We start from the raw sequence: 17580 nt of genomic DNA, 5'->3' as shown, positions 1-17580 counted from the left end.
AAACTGATGTGGAAATGTGGAGAACTGAACTTAAGACTGGAAAAAAGAGAAACTGAAATTGACACATTTGCCCATCCTTAGCTTCCACATGTTCTTATACCTTACTTAGCAAAGACTGATTTAATTCTTAGCAGCTGCATTAGGCAACAAATCCTCTGCTCCCCTCCACATTGTCCCCCGCCTGATCACAATCCCTCCCCATAAAGAAAACCTTTATTCGCTGCCATACATCCCTCACCTTGATGGGCTGCGAGGAGTGGAACTAATTCCAAAGCCTAGTGCAAAAGCAAATTGCAACCTACAGCTGTGATCCTGCACAGATTAACATGAGAGTTTGAGCAAACTCAGTGGAATTTACCCCGAGGAAACACACCTAGAATCAGGGCTACAAATTCTCCATACACTTCCTTTTGAGCATGCTCCTCCACGGAGATCAACAGCACTTACTTCCAGATAAGCATGCCAACCTAAGATCCGTCTACAGTGTTGAATAGGTTGGTTTACAAACAGATTTCTCTTTGTTCATCTTTTTCTTGCCTCTTTTCTTGTTTGCACAGGTGCAGAGTAACACCAACATCTCCCCCCTCGCTCAGTCTTTATGGATACATATTTTATTTTGTTTCCTTGTTTGTGAGGGACTATAACCAAATGGGAGAGGACAGTGTTTGTACCCGATTCCAGCTTTTAGAATGAGCTTCCATGGGGATTCAGTCTCAATTCCCATATCTCTCCCACACTTTTAACTCTTTCAGGCAAGTTTTGGCACCTGGCCAGGGCACACTGTAGGGACAGGGATGGCATCACTATTTTCACAGTTTTGCTACACTTTAAGGGAAGCATTGCCAGCTTGGACTGGTCCCTTTTGACAATATTTCCAATATCTGGTTTTAGGGCGCTTTCTGCAGAATAAAGGCAGTCCAACCAAACCAGGGTTAGAAAAATGGGACCCCAGCAGATCCAAGCAAACGGGAAATATGTGGATCGTGAACCAGTGTCAGAAATACTTGTTCCCCTCCCTCAGGCAGGCAAAGTTTTAGTCAAGCATTGTTATTCTCTAAGGCAAATTCTTTAGGTCGCTCCAAGCAAGAGCGTTAGGAATAGACAGGAGGTAAAAGGAGGCGGGGCAAGGGGCTCTTGAGGAAAAGAAACTGCAGACCTAAAAGAACGAAAGGGTGCCTCAACCACCCCCAACCTGCTTTTTAGCTGCATGGATGTATATGGAAATTCACTGCACTAAATCTCCCGCAGAACCCTTTCACTGGAACTCAGCATCCGCCCCCCTTGAAAACTGTAGCAGCAATGAAATACTGAAATTCTGATAAAGAGGTCTTGCACAAAACATCCTTTAATTTTTTTTTTAAAGGCCCTTCAGCACACAGCAAATGATGGCAATAACCTTGTTTGGTATTGTGTATATGTGTGTGTGGTGATGGTGGGTGCTGGGAACAAAATGGCTATGTTGCGCTCAGCTAAGGAGCAAATGGAAGCAGAGGTACGGCAACAGAGACCAACCACTGGAATGTCACCACACATGTAACAAGCCACCCACTACAAAAGTAATGCACTAACATCAGTGACTGTGGATGCATAAGGGGTTATTTTTACTTATCGGATTTTCCACGTCGTCATGCGGATGATGCAAAAAGCTTGTATGCATGAGCTGCACCAATTCCACAAGAAACCTCTGTCTGTAAACACCCTTGGCGTTTCATAGCAACAACCTTTTTGTTAAATATTTTATTAATATTAAAACAATAATGGTTAAAAAGGAGAGTAGGGTAGGTAGGGGAAACCTCAGAGGCCAGCTGCAGTCATCTCAGGTGGAGGTATCTCATTGCACATCTCTCTAACCTCCTGGTCTCCAAGCTGGAACAAGGAGAACCGTTTTTTGTCTGTTGCTTGGACTGGAACAAATCCTGCCCCCATCACCAGGCTGGTTATTCGAGAGGAGAACTCAGAGACCTGCTCCTTTCGGAGGTCAGGCAGGAAGCTGTGAAAAGAACAGGGGGACAAAAGAGTAAGGGGTGTGGGGAGCCCAGGAGTCCTGGATCCCATTCGGTACACTAGCTCAGGGGTTCCCAAACTGTGATCTGTGGACCACCAATGGTCTGCATGCTTCATTTAGGCAGTCCGTAGGATGTCCACATTAAATATTCATATTGATTTTTAATTGTATTCATATTGCTTCTTTCATTTTTTATATTTTATTGTATTATGATTTGAATTCTATGGAAAGCAAATTAGAATACAATAAAATACAATGTAAGAAAGAAAAAAGCAATAAAAATACAATTAAAAACCATACAGCACCTAGTACAGTGCATTAGAATTGCTACAACAGACGGGGGGGGGGGGAATTAAGCAGTCCGTCAAGACCATCAGCAATTTTCAAGTGGTCCATGGGGGAAAAAGTTTGGGAACCACTGCCCTAGTTTATCTGTTGAGCTGTTCTGTTTAATTAGGTCCTGCAGACCTCCCAAAGAACCAGAGTTCTAGCTCTTGTCTATAACCACCCTGCTCCATTCAAGGAATCCAAGATGCAAGGAATCAATGGATCTCTATGGCTATTCTGAGCAATTTGTTTTAGTACATCCTGATCTTCTAATTTGCTAGCCCCACCCTGTTGAGTAGCCCAGAATCTAAGGGAATATTCTCACCTTACATTTTGTACCTGGGCATACATAACCAGCCTCAAAGTACACACATGCCCCATGCGTAGGGAGCATGTGTTTACAATTACGCATATGTTTTTTTTCAAAGTCAGAAGCAGAACAGGTGCTTCTTTCTCAGACATCACTTCTCAGCTTATCTGTTTATTAGAATTATTTGTATCCCACCTTTTTTAATTTAATGAGGTTACTAGGCAGCTTCCAAAAAATATAAATAAAACAGGAAGAACACAAAACATATAATCGATAAAACAAAATGCTACATTAACACAAAACACTAAATAAAATAGCAGTAATTAAAACAGCAGGCTAAAAGCAGCAGTAACAGCTAAAACAGTATTATTGTTCATAAAAAGCCTGGGTGAATAAAACCAGCTTAAACTGGCATACTATGACACACTACATCTGCTGAAATTTCCTCTTCTACACAATTATTAAAGGTGCAGGAGCTCTTGTCTTTTCCCATCTGGCCACCCTAATCTGGCACTGAAAACTCAGCAAGGTAGGCGCAGGTGAACCTCCCTGGAGAGGGAATTCCACAGCTGACATGCCACCACAGAGGAGGCCACAACTCTCTCATTTACCCCAACCACCTAACCTTCAAAGGCAGAGATGCCTCGAATGGACAATCTCAAAGAATGGGCAGATTTGTATGGGGGACAGGACTCTGCCTTCCAGACTTGTATCTAAGTGCGGAAAGTAAAGTGAGATGTGGGCTCTGCTCCATACTCTCATCCAAGATAAATTGGCCTATTTTAATCTTTTTCCATTTTCCTAAGAATTTCAATGGCCTGCATTGCTTGCATGCTTTTCTTTAAAAGGGCATCTGTATTGGATGTTATATAGCAGAAAGACAGGATATAAATTTTCTTAAAAATAAAAATTTTAATAGTGAAGAAATCTAGCTATTCCAGAAGCACAGTAAAAATCTGAGCAAACTAAAGATGAACGTAGCCAGATGGCAAGAGAACCCTAAATAATCATTCAAGTAAATTACTGCTAGGATGGCTCAGCTATTACTGAGTGAGCTTCATGGAAGGATCTGAATCTTGGTTTCCGACTTCAAATCTAGGATTCTAACCACTGCACCACAGTGGGGCAACTTCCTGTGCTTTTGGCTCTGCCAAGACAGAATGCAGAAAACATCACTTACTTTGACAGCTCAACAACGAGAGTGGCTTTTGGGGCTGAAATCAGATTCAAATTTGGTTTTAGGAAGTGCAACATGCTACAAAAGACAAGCAAGGTGGAAGTGGTAAGTATACATAGGACACCAAGGATCAGTCAACTTTGCTACTTTGCTGTCCAGTCTAAGTAATGATGAGTTTCTTGGCATGCACTTAGAATAAACTTGACTATTTCTCCAAGAGTTCCCTCCTGGCTCATAATGACAGCGTATTTGTGCTGATGGTGCGGCATGCATGTGTCTTATTTGTTTTGCACTCTGGAAACTGTACTTCCCAACATCAAACATGATGAAGAGTTGTTGAAAATTCAACCCCCTCCCCCCTCTGGTATCTGGTGTTTGCTTCTTTTCCTCTTTCCTTCCTTTCCTTTCTCCCTTTTGTATTGTGTTTCTTAAACTGCAAGCCACTCTTTTGCACTGGAAACCACCTTGAACATTGGCAGAAAGGGGATATATATAAATTTGGCAAAGAGCCAAAATGCATATACAGGCAGATTTTAAAAGTAGATGGGGGGGGCTCAGTAACCAGATAAAACATTGCAAAGAAACATTTGAGGGCCCCTCCAGATGACCTGTATATTGAGCATTCATCCTGATTTGCTTGGTCAAGGCTTATATGAAGGTCAGATTATATTCAGACTTTACTGAGCATTCATTCTGATTTGTTTGGGGGGGGGCTTATATTAAAGTGAGCCTGCATTCATCTTGATTTCCTTGCAGGGTACACATCCGTTAATCATTTGTTCATCCCATACTTGCATTTCTCAGTGCATCTTCCCATCACTTTCCAAATTGCAAAAACTAATTTTTTAAAAAAGTAGATTTGTTGCACTAGGACAACAGAGTGTTTTAATCCACTTTAAACGCAGAACCTAAAGTTCTGATATGTGCTTGAATCCCTCTTGCAAATTACTGACAGTTTGGAGAAAGCCTAAGTGCACTTCAAGATGGTTGCTATTTTCAGGTGGGATTCAATCACATACTGACAAATTCAGGTAACGCAATTATAGTTGATTGGGAGGTCTTGCACAACAAACCCTTTCTACAAACATTTGGGCTTTTTGCAGTAAGCGATGGGAAAATGCACTAGAAAGTATGGGACAACACTGGCTTTGACGCAATGTCATTTAGTGCCTCTGCAAATGAATCAGGATAGAAGCTTAATAAACAGGTCATCTGGAAGTGCACTAAGAGAGCTGGCCCCAATACAGAAGAAACTCACCAAACTCAAGGCTGTTTGATTGTGCGGTCTAGTCATTTCACAGAAATCAGTGAGTTCCATCAAGGATAAAAGGTTATCATTTAATAACCTTTGTTCATGCACCTACAAAGATGCAGGCTTTAGGTGCCTGGTCTGCCAAATGCTGACCACAGATGCGTAAGCTCTTGCAAAATTTCACCTTATATTTTGAAATGGGGAAGAACCATCGTTCAGGCAGCCAAGCACTATAAGCTGGACAGGCTTGTATTCCAAAAGGTAATTACAAGCTTTGATGACATCACTAGATAGACTGACCTCCCCACTACTAGATAATCCAGGAGTCCTGACTCCCAGCACCACTGACTACTCCCCACTTTCTTGACAGGAAAGCCAAGAGTCCTGGCTCCTGCAATATTCTCTTCCCTATTCCTCCAGTCCAGGAGTCCCATGCCCTCACCCTACCTGCAAGAGAAGAAGATGAGATTGAAGAGTTGTTGGTATTTGCCTTTGTGATGGAGCTCAGGGAGGCAGTTGAGAGGCAAGAAACAGACTCTGGAATCTTCTGCAGAGGGAGAACCTGTGGCATTGGAAAGGCACCACACAGTGAAGGAGGGAAACAGGGAAAGTGCTTGGAAGGGGAACAACGGGGGCAACAAAACAGAAGGGAGGGGAAGGACAAGATGTACATACTTACACAACGCACACATATGCATACATTCCATTTTTTAAAAATCAGTGGTGTATAAATGTGTTGGCACTTATAAACTTTCTTTATATCAAGTCAGACAACTGATTCATCTTCGTTCAGCACTGTCAGCTCTGATTGGCAGTGGCTCTCCAATAACTAAGAGAAGCCTTCCTAGCTCTGTGTGAGGCATCCTTCCCTGGCTCTCCCTGTCAGGTTCCTACCTGCTCGTGGTTACTGCCTGTCTCTAGGCACCACCAGGGACTCCACCAGTCCGGACCGCTCTCTCTTATGATTTCTCTCCCCGCTCTAGCACAGATCTCAACAGATCCCCCTGCTAGGCAACCACCAGTAACGTCCCAATACTAGTATTCCCAGAGACTCTGAATACTGGTATTGTTATTCTCTTCACCGCTGCCACCATTTGTTACAGTTCCCCTTCAGCCTTGGTCATTACCTTACCCTCCCTTCTGGTCTGTGAAACCCCAGCCAAGGATCAGGCCTTTGGTAAACCAAATTAAGTATTTATTACAGATAACAAAACTAACAAGATTAACAGGATTTCTTCTTAAGGCACATAAGCATATGGTTTTACTCAATACTAATCCGAACTCCACCTCCCTCCTTCTTCACTCTCTCCTGACAAACAACTCTCTCAAACCCCACCAAGCAATCCACTCTTTCTCTTCTCCCCATTCCACAATTTACCACCTCACATTCACCCAGATTTACCTGTCATCCTTTCATTTATACTGTCAGCCATTTTAAACATTCAGCCAATCATCAAGCATTCTATTGCCCATTCACTCCCCCTCCTCTTTCACTACTTACCATGTATACTCTAAACAACCAGCACTTACCATATATACACTAATATATATACACTCTGCTATCCAAGATCCTTTCAAATGGAGATGCCAGGGACTGAATTTGGGAATGTCCATATGCAAAGCATGCGTTCAGCTACTGAACTGTGACCCCCCCTCCTCAGAAAATGAGAAGAGGCTGTATACTGTTTGCCAGTGGTTTAGAGTGATGCATTAGGAATTGGAAGAGGCAAGTTCTAATTCAATGGATGTTGAGCCACTCAAACTGCTCTTGGTAAGAGGACTGGCGTAGAAGAGGCCTGCTGCTGGAACATCTGGAAAGGATCTCCCTTGACAGTTTATATTAATTTATTTGCTCACCCACTTTTGTCTCCTGGGTCCATTTTTCTTAAGTTGCTTGACTGCAAGGCTTTTAAGGGTCAGGAAATCATATAAACATTTTGTAACTATTGGAGGCTGCTGATTCACAGGGTCACCATAAATCAAAACTAGCCCTGAACTCTCAGAGCAAAGATCTAAATTGAGTCAAACCAACAAGCAACACTCACTCACTCATCAGCATATTCTGGAAGCCTCTGGCCCAGGAGAGTAATGAAAAAGATCCTTGAAGTCTCTTAAACAGAGAACACTGCCTGAGCCAGTTTGCATGGCACACTAAATTATGTTATAGCAAGACACACAAAGAGCAAGGACAAGCTCCCACGTGCCTCAGGCTCACATGCCCCCTCCCTTCTCTTCTTCCCATGCAGCTGTAAGCAAATTTCAGCAGCTTTTAGTTCCACTTTCCCTGGATCTCAGCTTGTCATGTCATCCAGGCAAGGGATTGTGTTTTATAACAAATCCTGGTTTAACAAGTCACCTTAAGAAACCACAATTCTTGGTCCAAATGACATGACAAGCCAAGATTCAGGAAAAACAGCTTCGGAACATCTCCAAACTCTATGGGCGTGGGGGAAGCATGCACGTCTATGGCTCTTTCCAGCTGATGCATGTCTCTCTAAACTATGGTTTAGCACAATGTGCAACCAGCCCACTTACTACTTACCACTGGTAGCACCCAGCTTGGAACAGTCACCACCACCCTGCAGGTAGTAACCATTGCCCTCCTCGTTAGAGGGTGCCGATGGGTCATAGCGGGTGTTATAACTGAGTTCATACAATAGAGCAGTGACATTGTGCAAAGAGATTTCCTGGGAACTCTGTAGAGAGAAAGAAGATAAGGTTGGCAAGTGTTTCTATTTAAATCCCTGCCCCCCGTGAGTGTAGGTCCCATGAATACTAATTTTATCCTTTATTTAGTTGCTCTACATCTTCCTTATACCATACGGGTCAAGGATCCTGCATTCCTCAGACACAGAATGCATATGGAAGTACAAAATTTGTGTAGTGAGCCTGCTGTGGAAGTCCATTGTCTGCATTTTGGATAGGTGAGCAACTCACACTCCACAATCAAGCCCAGGAGAAACCTGGTTTCCAACAGAAGCTGGGTTTGCATAGGACTAATTGGCCAGCTTTTGTGTCAGTCATGAAGCTAATTGCCCCACCTTCTTGGAACAATTTTAAAAGCTTTTCAAATTGTAAAAAAACACACACTCAATAATGCATTAAACAAATATTTAAGCAAATAGACACACAGAATACTTGTATACAAAAACAGTGGACAGACCACTTGAGTCATGGGGAACAGGCAAAAAAGATAGTGTTTGATCTGAAGGCTCCAAATGTATCCAATGAGGACTGAAGGTGGCAGAGCTCAAACTGTAGCAGAAAGATCTCCATCTGCTCCCATTTTCAGGTATGTCTAACTCAGCCGTAGTCCTCCCCTTATTAACCCTCTCCTCCCTACAAAAGCACAGCTGCTTTTCTGATGCCCAGCAAGAGGCAATCACACTCACCTTACTGGGGATGCCATTGGTCATTTTCAGCAGACTGGGATCTTCAGTCTCAATTCCAAAGGTGATGTAGGGGCCAGTGGCTATGTCTCCCCAATATCCCCGAGCTGGTATTGCCTCCCCTTTCTGGGAGGTGAGAAGTCTGGATTAGCAAATTTGTTTTGTCATCTCAATGCTTTTACCCACAGCTGGAAGTCTACCAGTCTCAGAGCCCTGCTGGTGGAAAAGTAATTACAAAGACGGCTGGGGGTGGTGGTGGTAGTGGGTGGAGTAGAAAGAATTGGCAGACAGGCAAAAGAGCTAAACACCCCCTTCCCATCTACTAATTCTCCCTTATGTTAACTTTTCCAAACAAGGGATTGGGAAAATGGTGTTTCTCTCACGATGTGCAGTTCTGCTCTCAATGGCATAAGAACTGGTGACTGCAGATGAGAGGTAGAAGACTTCCTGGGACGCCAAGAACAACTGCACTTATTATAAGGTGGATATCTGCAAATATTAAGGATGGCTTTTCATCATGGATGATAATGAGCACTCACAAACTGGGTAGGAGATTTAAAACACCCATAAGGCACTTCCAGATGATCTTACAGTGCCTTGCAAAAGTAATCAGACCCCTGACCAATGCTCTCATATTACTGAATATACCAATGGTGCATTGTAATTTTGTTCTGTATGATATTTTATTTTGAAATACTGGAACTCAAAATCAATTATTGTAAGGTGACATTGGTTTTATGTTGGGAAATGTTTGTAAGAAACATAAAAAACTGAAACATGTTGCTTGCATAAGTATTCAACCCCTGTGCTGTGGAAGAAATTACAATGTACCATTTGTAATTCAGTAATATGAGAGTATTGGTCAGGGATCTGATTACTTTTGCAAGGCACTGTATTTATTGAGAATTCATCCTGATTTGTTTTCAGGGAGATTAGATGACATTGGCAATTTAATGATCATTCATTCTGATTTGCTCACAGGGAGATTAGATGATGTTCCATCAAAGGGAGTGATATCCCACACTTTCCAACAAATTTTCTTGTCCCTTATCACGAAGAGTTCAATGGTGGGGGGGGGGCGAAGTGGGTTTGTTACTGAATAACTCCAATAAACTATAATTGTGCAACCTGAATTTTTCAGTATCAGATTGAATCCCACCTGAAAATAGCAACAATCTGCAAGCACCCATAGAATCCAGGAGGACTAGAAACTGAGATTTTATGGCAGTGCTGGAAGGAAAGAGCATTCTGAGAACTGATCTACTCCCTTAGCTTTGTTCATGACTGCACCTGCACTAGAACTTGTCTCCAGAGACCCACCTAGAACAGCAAATTAAAATAACCAAATCACAGCAGACTTTCAACAAATCCTGAACGGGTAGTTGCAGATTGGACCCCATTTTCATGTTATTTCTGAAGCACAACAATGGCTGCAGTGTGGGTCCACCCATGCCACTGCAGTAACATAAGGCAGTGTAGTGCAGCAGCCAGACTTTTGGGCTAGCTAGAGATACTTGGGTTCAAATTCCTGTTTAGCCATGAAACTTGCTTCACAATCCTCAGCCAGTCATTCTCTCTCAGCCTATTCTACCCTCAGAAGGTTGTTGTGAAGATAAAGGAGGCGAAGCATGTGTGCTGACATGAACTGTAACAAATAAAAAAATAAATGAGAAGGGACCACACAGAAGGGGCGGTACCCTGTCTGACCATAGGCTATGCTCCCTGTATCTCCCTCCCATCCCCCCAAAAACCAGAGACCCAAACCTCATACTCTGGCTACTCCTGTCCTAGGCCATTGTCAATGTGGTGCCCTCCAGACATTGGACTCCAACTCCCATCAGCCTCAGCAAGTATAGCCAGTAGTAAACAATGATAAGTTGTAGTCCAATAATATCTGCTGGACATCAGGTTGGCTACTCCTGGCCCAGCACAATCAGGCTGCAGTTTCAAGAAAGTGATGTTGCTCACATGTCTGAGGAGACGGCCAGATGCCAAGGTCTTGTTGGGGATGTCATAGGTGGCTTCTCGCAATTCAAAGGCCATGCCTGTTTCCCGCCAGTGGTAAAACTCACGGAAGTTTATCACATTGGCCTAGGAGGAGAGAGAAATTTCAAAACTGTAGAAAGGCCATAAATCTCCAGCCCCCTCTGCTGTGATCTCTGTAGCCCAGCAACCCTAAACTAAGCCACTGATTCACTTGACCGATAGGACCACCTTTATTTCAATTACGCACTCCGTGTTCATGCAGCTTCATAGTGAGATCCCAGTCACACACCCCACGGCGAGAGTCATATCGGGTTCCCAAGTACTGCCGGAGTCGCAGGTCCCAGAGCTGCTTGATCTGAAAAGCCCGTGGGTCAGGGCTCCGCCAGAACTGGAAGATGGCCTCCAACTGGTCCCGCTCCCTGAACTGCCCAGGAAAGAGTAAAAGCAAGTGAATTGCTGGAGCCTGGGTTCCCGAAGGGAGAAGAGTCTAATGGGTGGAACTTGCAAGGGACACCAGGATCCTCTTGAAGGGGAATAGCCACTACAGTAGGTGGGGTCCTCAGCAGTGGTGTAGCCGTCTAGGGTTTCAGGGGGGCCTTAGACCCTTTACTTTTTTGGGAGCAGGGTCCCATCATGGTCCCTATGTCTCTAGCATCCTGTGAGCCAATCAACACTAAAGGGTAGTGTGTTAGCCATTGAGAAGAGTCTTCTAATGTGCTTCATTGTCCTTTCCTGCTCATTGGAGCCAATCAGAGTGAGAGTTTCAGTAGTTAACACTCTCCTCTTTCATGCTTATTGGCTCTTAAGATGTCTGCTGTTGTGGGAGAAGGAAAAAAAGAGGGAGGGGTGTGGCTGTGACTATCATGAAGGGACCCTGCACTTCTGAATATGCCACTACATTACTGGTCCTCAGCCCAGATTGGCAATGACAACTCATCAAGCATGGCCCTATCACTTCTGCTGAATTAACTTGCATTTTACCTTGAGGGCAGACAGGTCCATATTGGGTAGGTGAGTCTGCTGGAAATCGGAGTCTGTGACGTAACGGATGAAGAGGCCTGCCTTCTCCTGCAGATAGGCAGCTGTCTGACTTCGGAGCAAAGTATTCCCCATCAGCTCCAAGAATGTCTCACTTTTCTCTTGGAGAGGGGTAGGAAAAAACGAAACACAGCTTGTTATAATGGAGCACCCATTAGAGAATGGGCCAGAAGCCACCACCCCTGGGATCCCAGAGAAGGGACTGACTGAGGTTGTGGGGGACAATCTAATCTGCCTTCACCTTGTAGCCCCATCTTCTCTGGAGGCTCCAGAGCCAGACTCAGAAACAGCAGCTGGCGACCCAGGGCTTCCAGATTGTTCTCCAGCACGTAGAACTGAGCAAAGGAGACAAACAATTAGCCGAGCAAGCTTCAGTTTATACAGCTCTCCTCCCAGCCCCAGACGGTGCTCAAGTCTCAGTGGCACAGGCATGTGGTGAAAATGAATCTAAGCAGCCGCCTTGCAATGCATCAGGACTGCTGGCGTGTCCAGCCTAGTACTGTATTATCTTCCCTGAGTAGCGGCAGCCCTCCAGATTCTCAGGCCAAAACATCCTTGTCCTGTTTCAGCCACCTGAGATGCCAAAGACTGAACCTGGGACCTTCCGTACACAATGCTGGGCTCTTTGGGGGGCTGGGAAAGCTTCAACGAGAAATCCACTCTTGATCAGCAGCATGTGCTTGTATGGACAGTACAGAAGACGAGGTGCCTCTGTCTTTAAATTGCTCTTCATCATTCAAGTTCTCCCACTTCCTCCATTTTCTTTCATACCTCAAGGTTTTATCTAATATTTCAAATGTGAGTGAAACATTCTTGACTCAGGAGGAAAGCTCATTTATATCAAATCCAACAGTAACAGCAGGGCAATCCCTGTATTTGAATAAAGTAAAAGGTCACAAAGAAAATGAGCCAGCTTTCAAGTTCAAAAGAGCTCTTCATCAGGCTGTTTAACCAAAAACCAACCAACCCTAAGAAACAAAAACGTTTTATTTGTATTTCCCCTTGTCATTAATCTTAATGTGTGTGTGGTATTACAACTGCCTGCTCTCTGTTTTTCTGTTAAACAGATTGCTGATTATAGTCCAGAATGACTGGTTAAGATTTCAGTCGATAGGGCAAACAACTGGAAGGTAGTTTCCTGATAGCTGAGGAAATCACTCTGGGCTTTGAATGAGACCAGAACTTGGGAGAAAGTGCAGGGGTGTGTGTGAGAGAGAAATAGAAATGGGCAATTAATAGAAAAGAGAGAGCTGCGAGTTGGCTGAAGGCACTCTGGGGGTGCAAGGCCTTTATCAGGGGATCTGAAGCAGATCTGCTCCCTTGCACTCCATTTACACTCCGTGTGTATTTGTAAATGAAGGAAATTATACAAATATATATCATCCCAAAAAAACTAAACCCAGCAGCACTGTCCCTGGAAGCATGGTGTAACACAGATAGATAGCAAGGAAACCTGGTGTGCAGGCTCTCCAGTCCTAACCCAACAGATCATCTTCTCTTCTTGATATATCTCCTCTATCCCACCAGGCTCTGCTTCCTGGATTTCCCATGTCCTAGTCTGGAGCAAACTGGTCCACCTCACAATGAACCCAGGAGTTCTTGCACCTCCCTATCCTGTTGTAACCCACCAACCCTCATGCCTATCCCAAGGAATCCAAGGCTGTGAACACACTAACTTGTCTGTAGCACAAAACCAGGATTTTTCTCAATCCAGAATCATTCATGCTCATCCTCAACATGCTGCTTTCAATCTGGATTGATTCTAGATCCTGTTGTCCACAAGGGTGGCTGTGATTACTTAATCCGCAATTGAAAGCCCTCACCGGCCATGGTTAGATGATCCATGCCTTTTCCTCTCTGCACATGCCCCAGTTGAATGAAGAAGGAAGTGGTTATTGCACGTGCCTACTGACAATGCTATAGGGCAAGCGTGGATACACCTTCCACTGCCGGGACTGACTCCATCTATTTTCAAATGGACACATTGAAGGGTAATGCAGAATTAATCTGCAATGAGCTTTTATTTTTGGAATGAAACCAGTTTCCCAAGATATGCTTTTCAGGGGCAAAAAAAATGCAATAGATCTAGACTGCATGTGGACTATGTAGAAAAAGCATGAACTCCATCTCCACTGATTCCAGAATAAAATGTGTGTATGCAGCCCAAGAGTGCTAGCAGAGCTCCTCTACATTTTGAGACCAACACCAGGAATTTGAATTTTTATTTCCCTGCCCGGCTCCCATTCCTCCCTCCCTCCCTTAGTGATGACAGAAAAGTCCTCTTGTTATGAAGCAACACTCAGAAGTACTGGCTGTGAGAAACAGTGCCGCTGATTCATCACCTCGTGATGAAGGAAGGTCACAATGCAATGTGCTAGTGAATGTTGTCTAGTAGGAGTTGTTACAGGGGAAGGGGCCTGATTGATGCTGCATCAGTGAACACCCACCCACCTGTGCTCTTCTCGAGCTTGACACCTCCCTCACACGTGCCAGCCCATGGCCTTTATGGGACATCAGCACTGGCCATGCTGAGCTGAGGGGCTCTCCTTGATGGACAGCTGCCAAAGTCTCCCTGCCAGGCTCCTCACATTGACAGAAATTAGTTAATGTCACCACACATTTCAGGAATGGGGACAAAGCGCCAGCCTCACCTCATCACATGGACAGCTTGAGTCATAGTTGGAAAGGGAACCCAAGAGTGCGGGCTCCTCTGATCCAGCTCAACAGAGAAACCTCTCCTCCCACAAAGATAAAAAGAAAGTAAAAGATAGGAGCTCTTCTTCCCAATCTCTTGGCTTCATTTTAGCTTCTGAGAAGGAGTTCCTTATGGAAGTGCAGATGGTCCCTGGAAGAGACACAGGCCCAATCCCAACCGAGAGTACTCCGCACTTCCAGTACCATCAAGCATTTTATATGTCACTTTTTGCAAACTTTGCATCTCGTCCTTACAACCTCGTTGCTCAGTCATACAATCAATCTGTTAAGCAGTTTACTATTCTGAGGGTCCCTGATGTCCCACCGATTTTGAAAACCATTTACCCAAACTATTTACATTTAGGTCTTACCCTTTGTAAGCTGCCTTTCCTCCATCACAGAACCAAGGTACCCCACACAGGGTTCCCAGGGAGACTCCCTGTCCAGACACTGACCAGACCTAGGTCTGCTTAGCTTCAGCAAGATTGCTGCCGCTGCATCCTTTTGTATTGTGTTTCTTAGACAGGAAGTTAGTATTATAAAATCTACATCACCTTGAAAAAATTGACTGAAAGGCAACAGAAATATGTAGTAAATAGATATAGATATCAGATTCTGCATTTGCAGTTATGCTGCCTGTGCAGTAAAAGTAGGAAGCATAGGAAGCATACAATAGGGAGTTAAAGCACCCCCCCAACCAAGAATCCTGGGAACTGAAGTTTACCCCTATATGGTGCATATGCAGTGGCAATCTAGCCTGTTTTTTCCACCTTGATCATAGCCTTTGGAATTTGCCCTTTTCTGCTGTCTTGGTATCAAATGAATACACAACATGAGAAGATCTATCTAGAAAGTGAGAGACTTGCAAAGCTCAGTTAAACATATGAAAGGGCTATCCAGTTAACAGCAACATATAAGGCAAGCAGTGAAAAAGAATACAAAGCAAACGTTGTGACTAGATATGTGAAAGCCCCCCCCCCAATTAGAAACATCTGGGGTGGGGTGGGGTCTGTTTTTTTCTTTTTTCTCAATTTTTCCAGAAAACAAAATGGAAAAATTCAGAAAAAAACAGGGAAACCCCACGCTTTCCCCAATTTTTCTAGGCCTTCACATTTCTACATGTGACCAATTGAGTGAAAAATTACAAAATATAGTGAGGATACATCGAAGGACACAGCTTACGACAATAAGGAAATCTGGAGTGGGAGGATAGAGTTACACACGTTAATTTTCCGCCGTGGCCACCGGTGCGCCTGACTCATTGTCTTGAGGATATGACGACCATCTATTGATCCCACTAGCAGGATGTTCAGTGCAGGAATACCATCCTGGGACAGCTGCAGATGTTCCATTGAGGTCTCCCGACCTACAGGGAGAGTGAAATGTGTCTATCTAAGACAGTTCATGCTCCACACGAAACATGAATCCTATTTTCCTACTGGGAAACTTTGTCAGCTCAAAAAGTGGAAATCAGAAAAACTGCTGATGCAGTATGTTGTTGTTGTTATGTGCCTTCAAGTTGATTACGACTTATGGAGACCCTATGAATCAGCGACTTCCAATAGCATCTGTTATAAACCATCCTGTTCAGATCTTGTACATTCAGGTCTGCGGCTTCCTTTATGGAATCAATCCATTTCTTCTTTGGCCTTCCTCTTTTTCTACTCCCTTCTGTTTTTCCCAGCATTATTGTCTTTCTAGTTAATCATGTCTTCTCATGATGTGTCTGAAGTATGATAACCTCAGTTTCATCATTTTAGCTTCTACTGATAGTTCTGGTTTAATTTGTTCTAACACCCAATTATTTGTCTTTTTTGCAGTCCCTGTGGTATGCGCAAAGCTCTGCTCCAACACCACATTTCAAATGAGTTGATTTTTCTCTTATCTGCTTTTTTCACTGTCCAACTTTCACATCCATACATAGAGATCGGGAATATCATGATCTGAATGATCCTGACTTTAGTGTTCAGTGATACATCATTGCATTTGAGGACCTTTTCTAGTTCTCTCACAGCTGCCCTCCTCAGTACTAGCCTTCTTCTGATTTCTTGACTATTGTCTCCTTTCTGGTTACTCTGTGCCAAGGTATTGATAATCCTTGACAAGTTCAATGTCCTCGTTGCCAACTTTAAAGTTACATAAGTCTTTATTAGCTTTTTCCTAAATCCCAGCACTGCAGCTTTGTTTTTACAAAAAATGTTGCAAAGGACATAGCCTTGAGGATGGCTGATGGATAAGAAAACTGCCAGAAAACTCCACAGTTCAATGGGAAAGTTATTTCTGGGGGTTGGCATGTTTACAATAAACCAATCCAGAGTCCACCTGTACCTGCAGTTCCTTCTCCCCTTTTCTCTAAAGGGCTTCCAGGTGTCAGGACATATCTCTAATGATACCATTCATATGCACAGAGTTTAACTGAAAGCTACTTTGGGAGTCTATCTGGGCAAGAAAGCAGGGTATACATGTAATAACTGATAGGTGGTATTCAATGCTACTCAAAGTAAACCTGTTGAAGATAATAACCTTGCAGAAAATATTAGTTTGGGGAGTATATATACACAGAAGTACTGCTGCAAGCACCCCAGCAGCTGGGGAGGGATCATTGGATTGAGAGATGCTTCCTTACTCCCAGAAGGCAGCTGCATGCAACAACAAAACAGGATACATTTGGTCAGCAGAAGCAACTTCAAACTTCCTACACAACATGTGAGACAGGAAGATCCAAATTCGAAACAAAGCAGTCAAACAAAGGGGTGGGCATATTTGTGGAAGTAGTGCTACCTACATGTGGCTTGTAGGTCAAGCGCTGGAGAAAATCCCCACCATGCTGTGGTGCCGAAACCATTGCCACTGCCTGCTGCTGTCATAGCTGCACAGAAAGCACAAGAGAGACATAGTAAGAGAGAGAGACACACACAATGGGTGCCTATCAGGAGTCAGGGTGATCCCACCAGGCCCCACTTACTCTCTCTGCTACAATCTAACCTACTTTCTCAAATTCTCATATATATCTTGTCTTCCAGGATCTTTCTCTCCAAATATTTACTTATTTGTTTGTTTGTTATTTGATTTGTATCCCACCCTTTCTCCCAGCAGGAGCCCAGATATCACTGACACAATTCAGTCCAGTGATATCTGAAGATGGTGAAGTGTAGCGAATGGATCAGGAAGTCCCCTGGTTCGAATCTCGCTTTTGCCATGACCTTCTTGGTGGCCTTAGGCAAACATCTCTTCTCAGCCTCAGCCCCTGCAATAATACTGACCTACCTTATGGGGTTGTTTTTATGGATAAAAAGAAAACATATCTGAAGCACTTTCAACAATCAAAGCAGTATATTATTATTTTATTATTATTTTAATTACTTTATGGGCCAGAATGCTAATGTTATCCAATAACAAAAT

The 17580-nt window shown here is 43.7% G+C and overlaps 1 protein-coding gene across 1 annotated transcript; it reads right to left on the bottom strand.

The window, feature by feature from the left end:
* Positions 1 to 1334: 1334 nt before the first annotated feature.
* DNAAF3 (dynein axonemal assembly factor 3) lies at positions 1335 to 17045 on the bottom strand. Its single transcript, XM_061589146.1, has 11 exons — positions 16964 to 17045; positions 15402 to 15544; positions 11726 to 11819; positions 11428 to 11585; positions 10694 to 10870; positions 10429 to 10551; positions 8464 to 8586; positions 7614 to 7767; positions 5519 to 5633; positions 3823 to 3897; positions 1335 to 1990 (listed from the first exon to the last, which is right to left on the bottom strand). Exons 1-11 carry the CDS (start codon positions 17043 to 17045, stop codon positions 1795 to 1797), a joined length of 1440 nt encoding a protein of 479 aa, XP_061445130.1. The 3' UTR covers positions 1335 to 1794.
* Positions 17046 to 17580: the final 535 nt, after the last annotated feature.

Source organism: Rhineura floridana, chromosome 11 (genome assembly GCF_030035675.1).
Source record: "Rhineura floridana isolate rRhiFlo1 chromosome 11, rRhiFlo1.hap2, whole genome shotgun sequence".
NCBI classification, from domain to species: Eukaryota; Metazoa; Chordata; class Lepidosauria; order Squamata; family Rhineuridae; genus Rhineura; species Rhineura floridana.
Note: the sequence above shows the minus strand (reverse complement) of the source record. Positions and strands in the feature narration are given on the sequence as shown.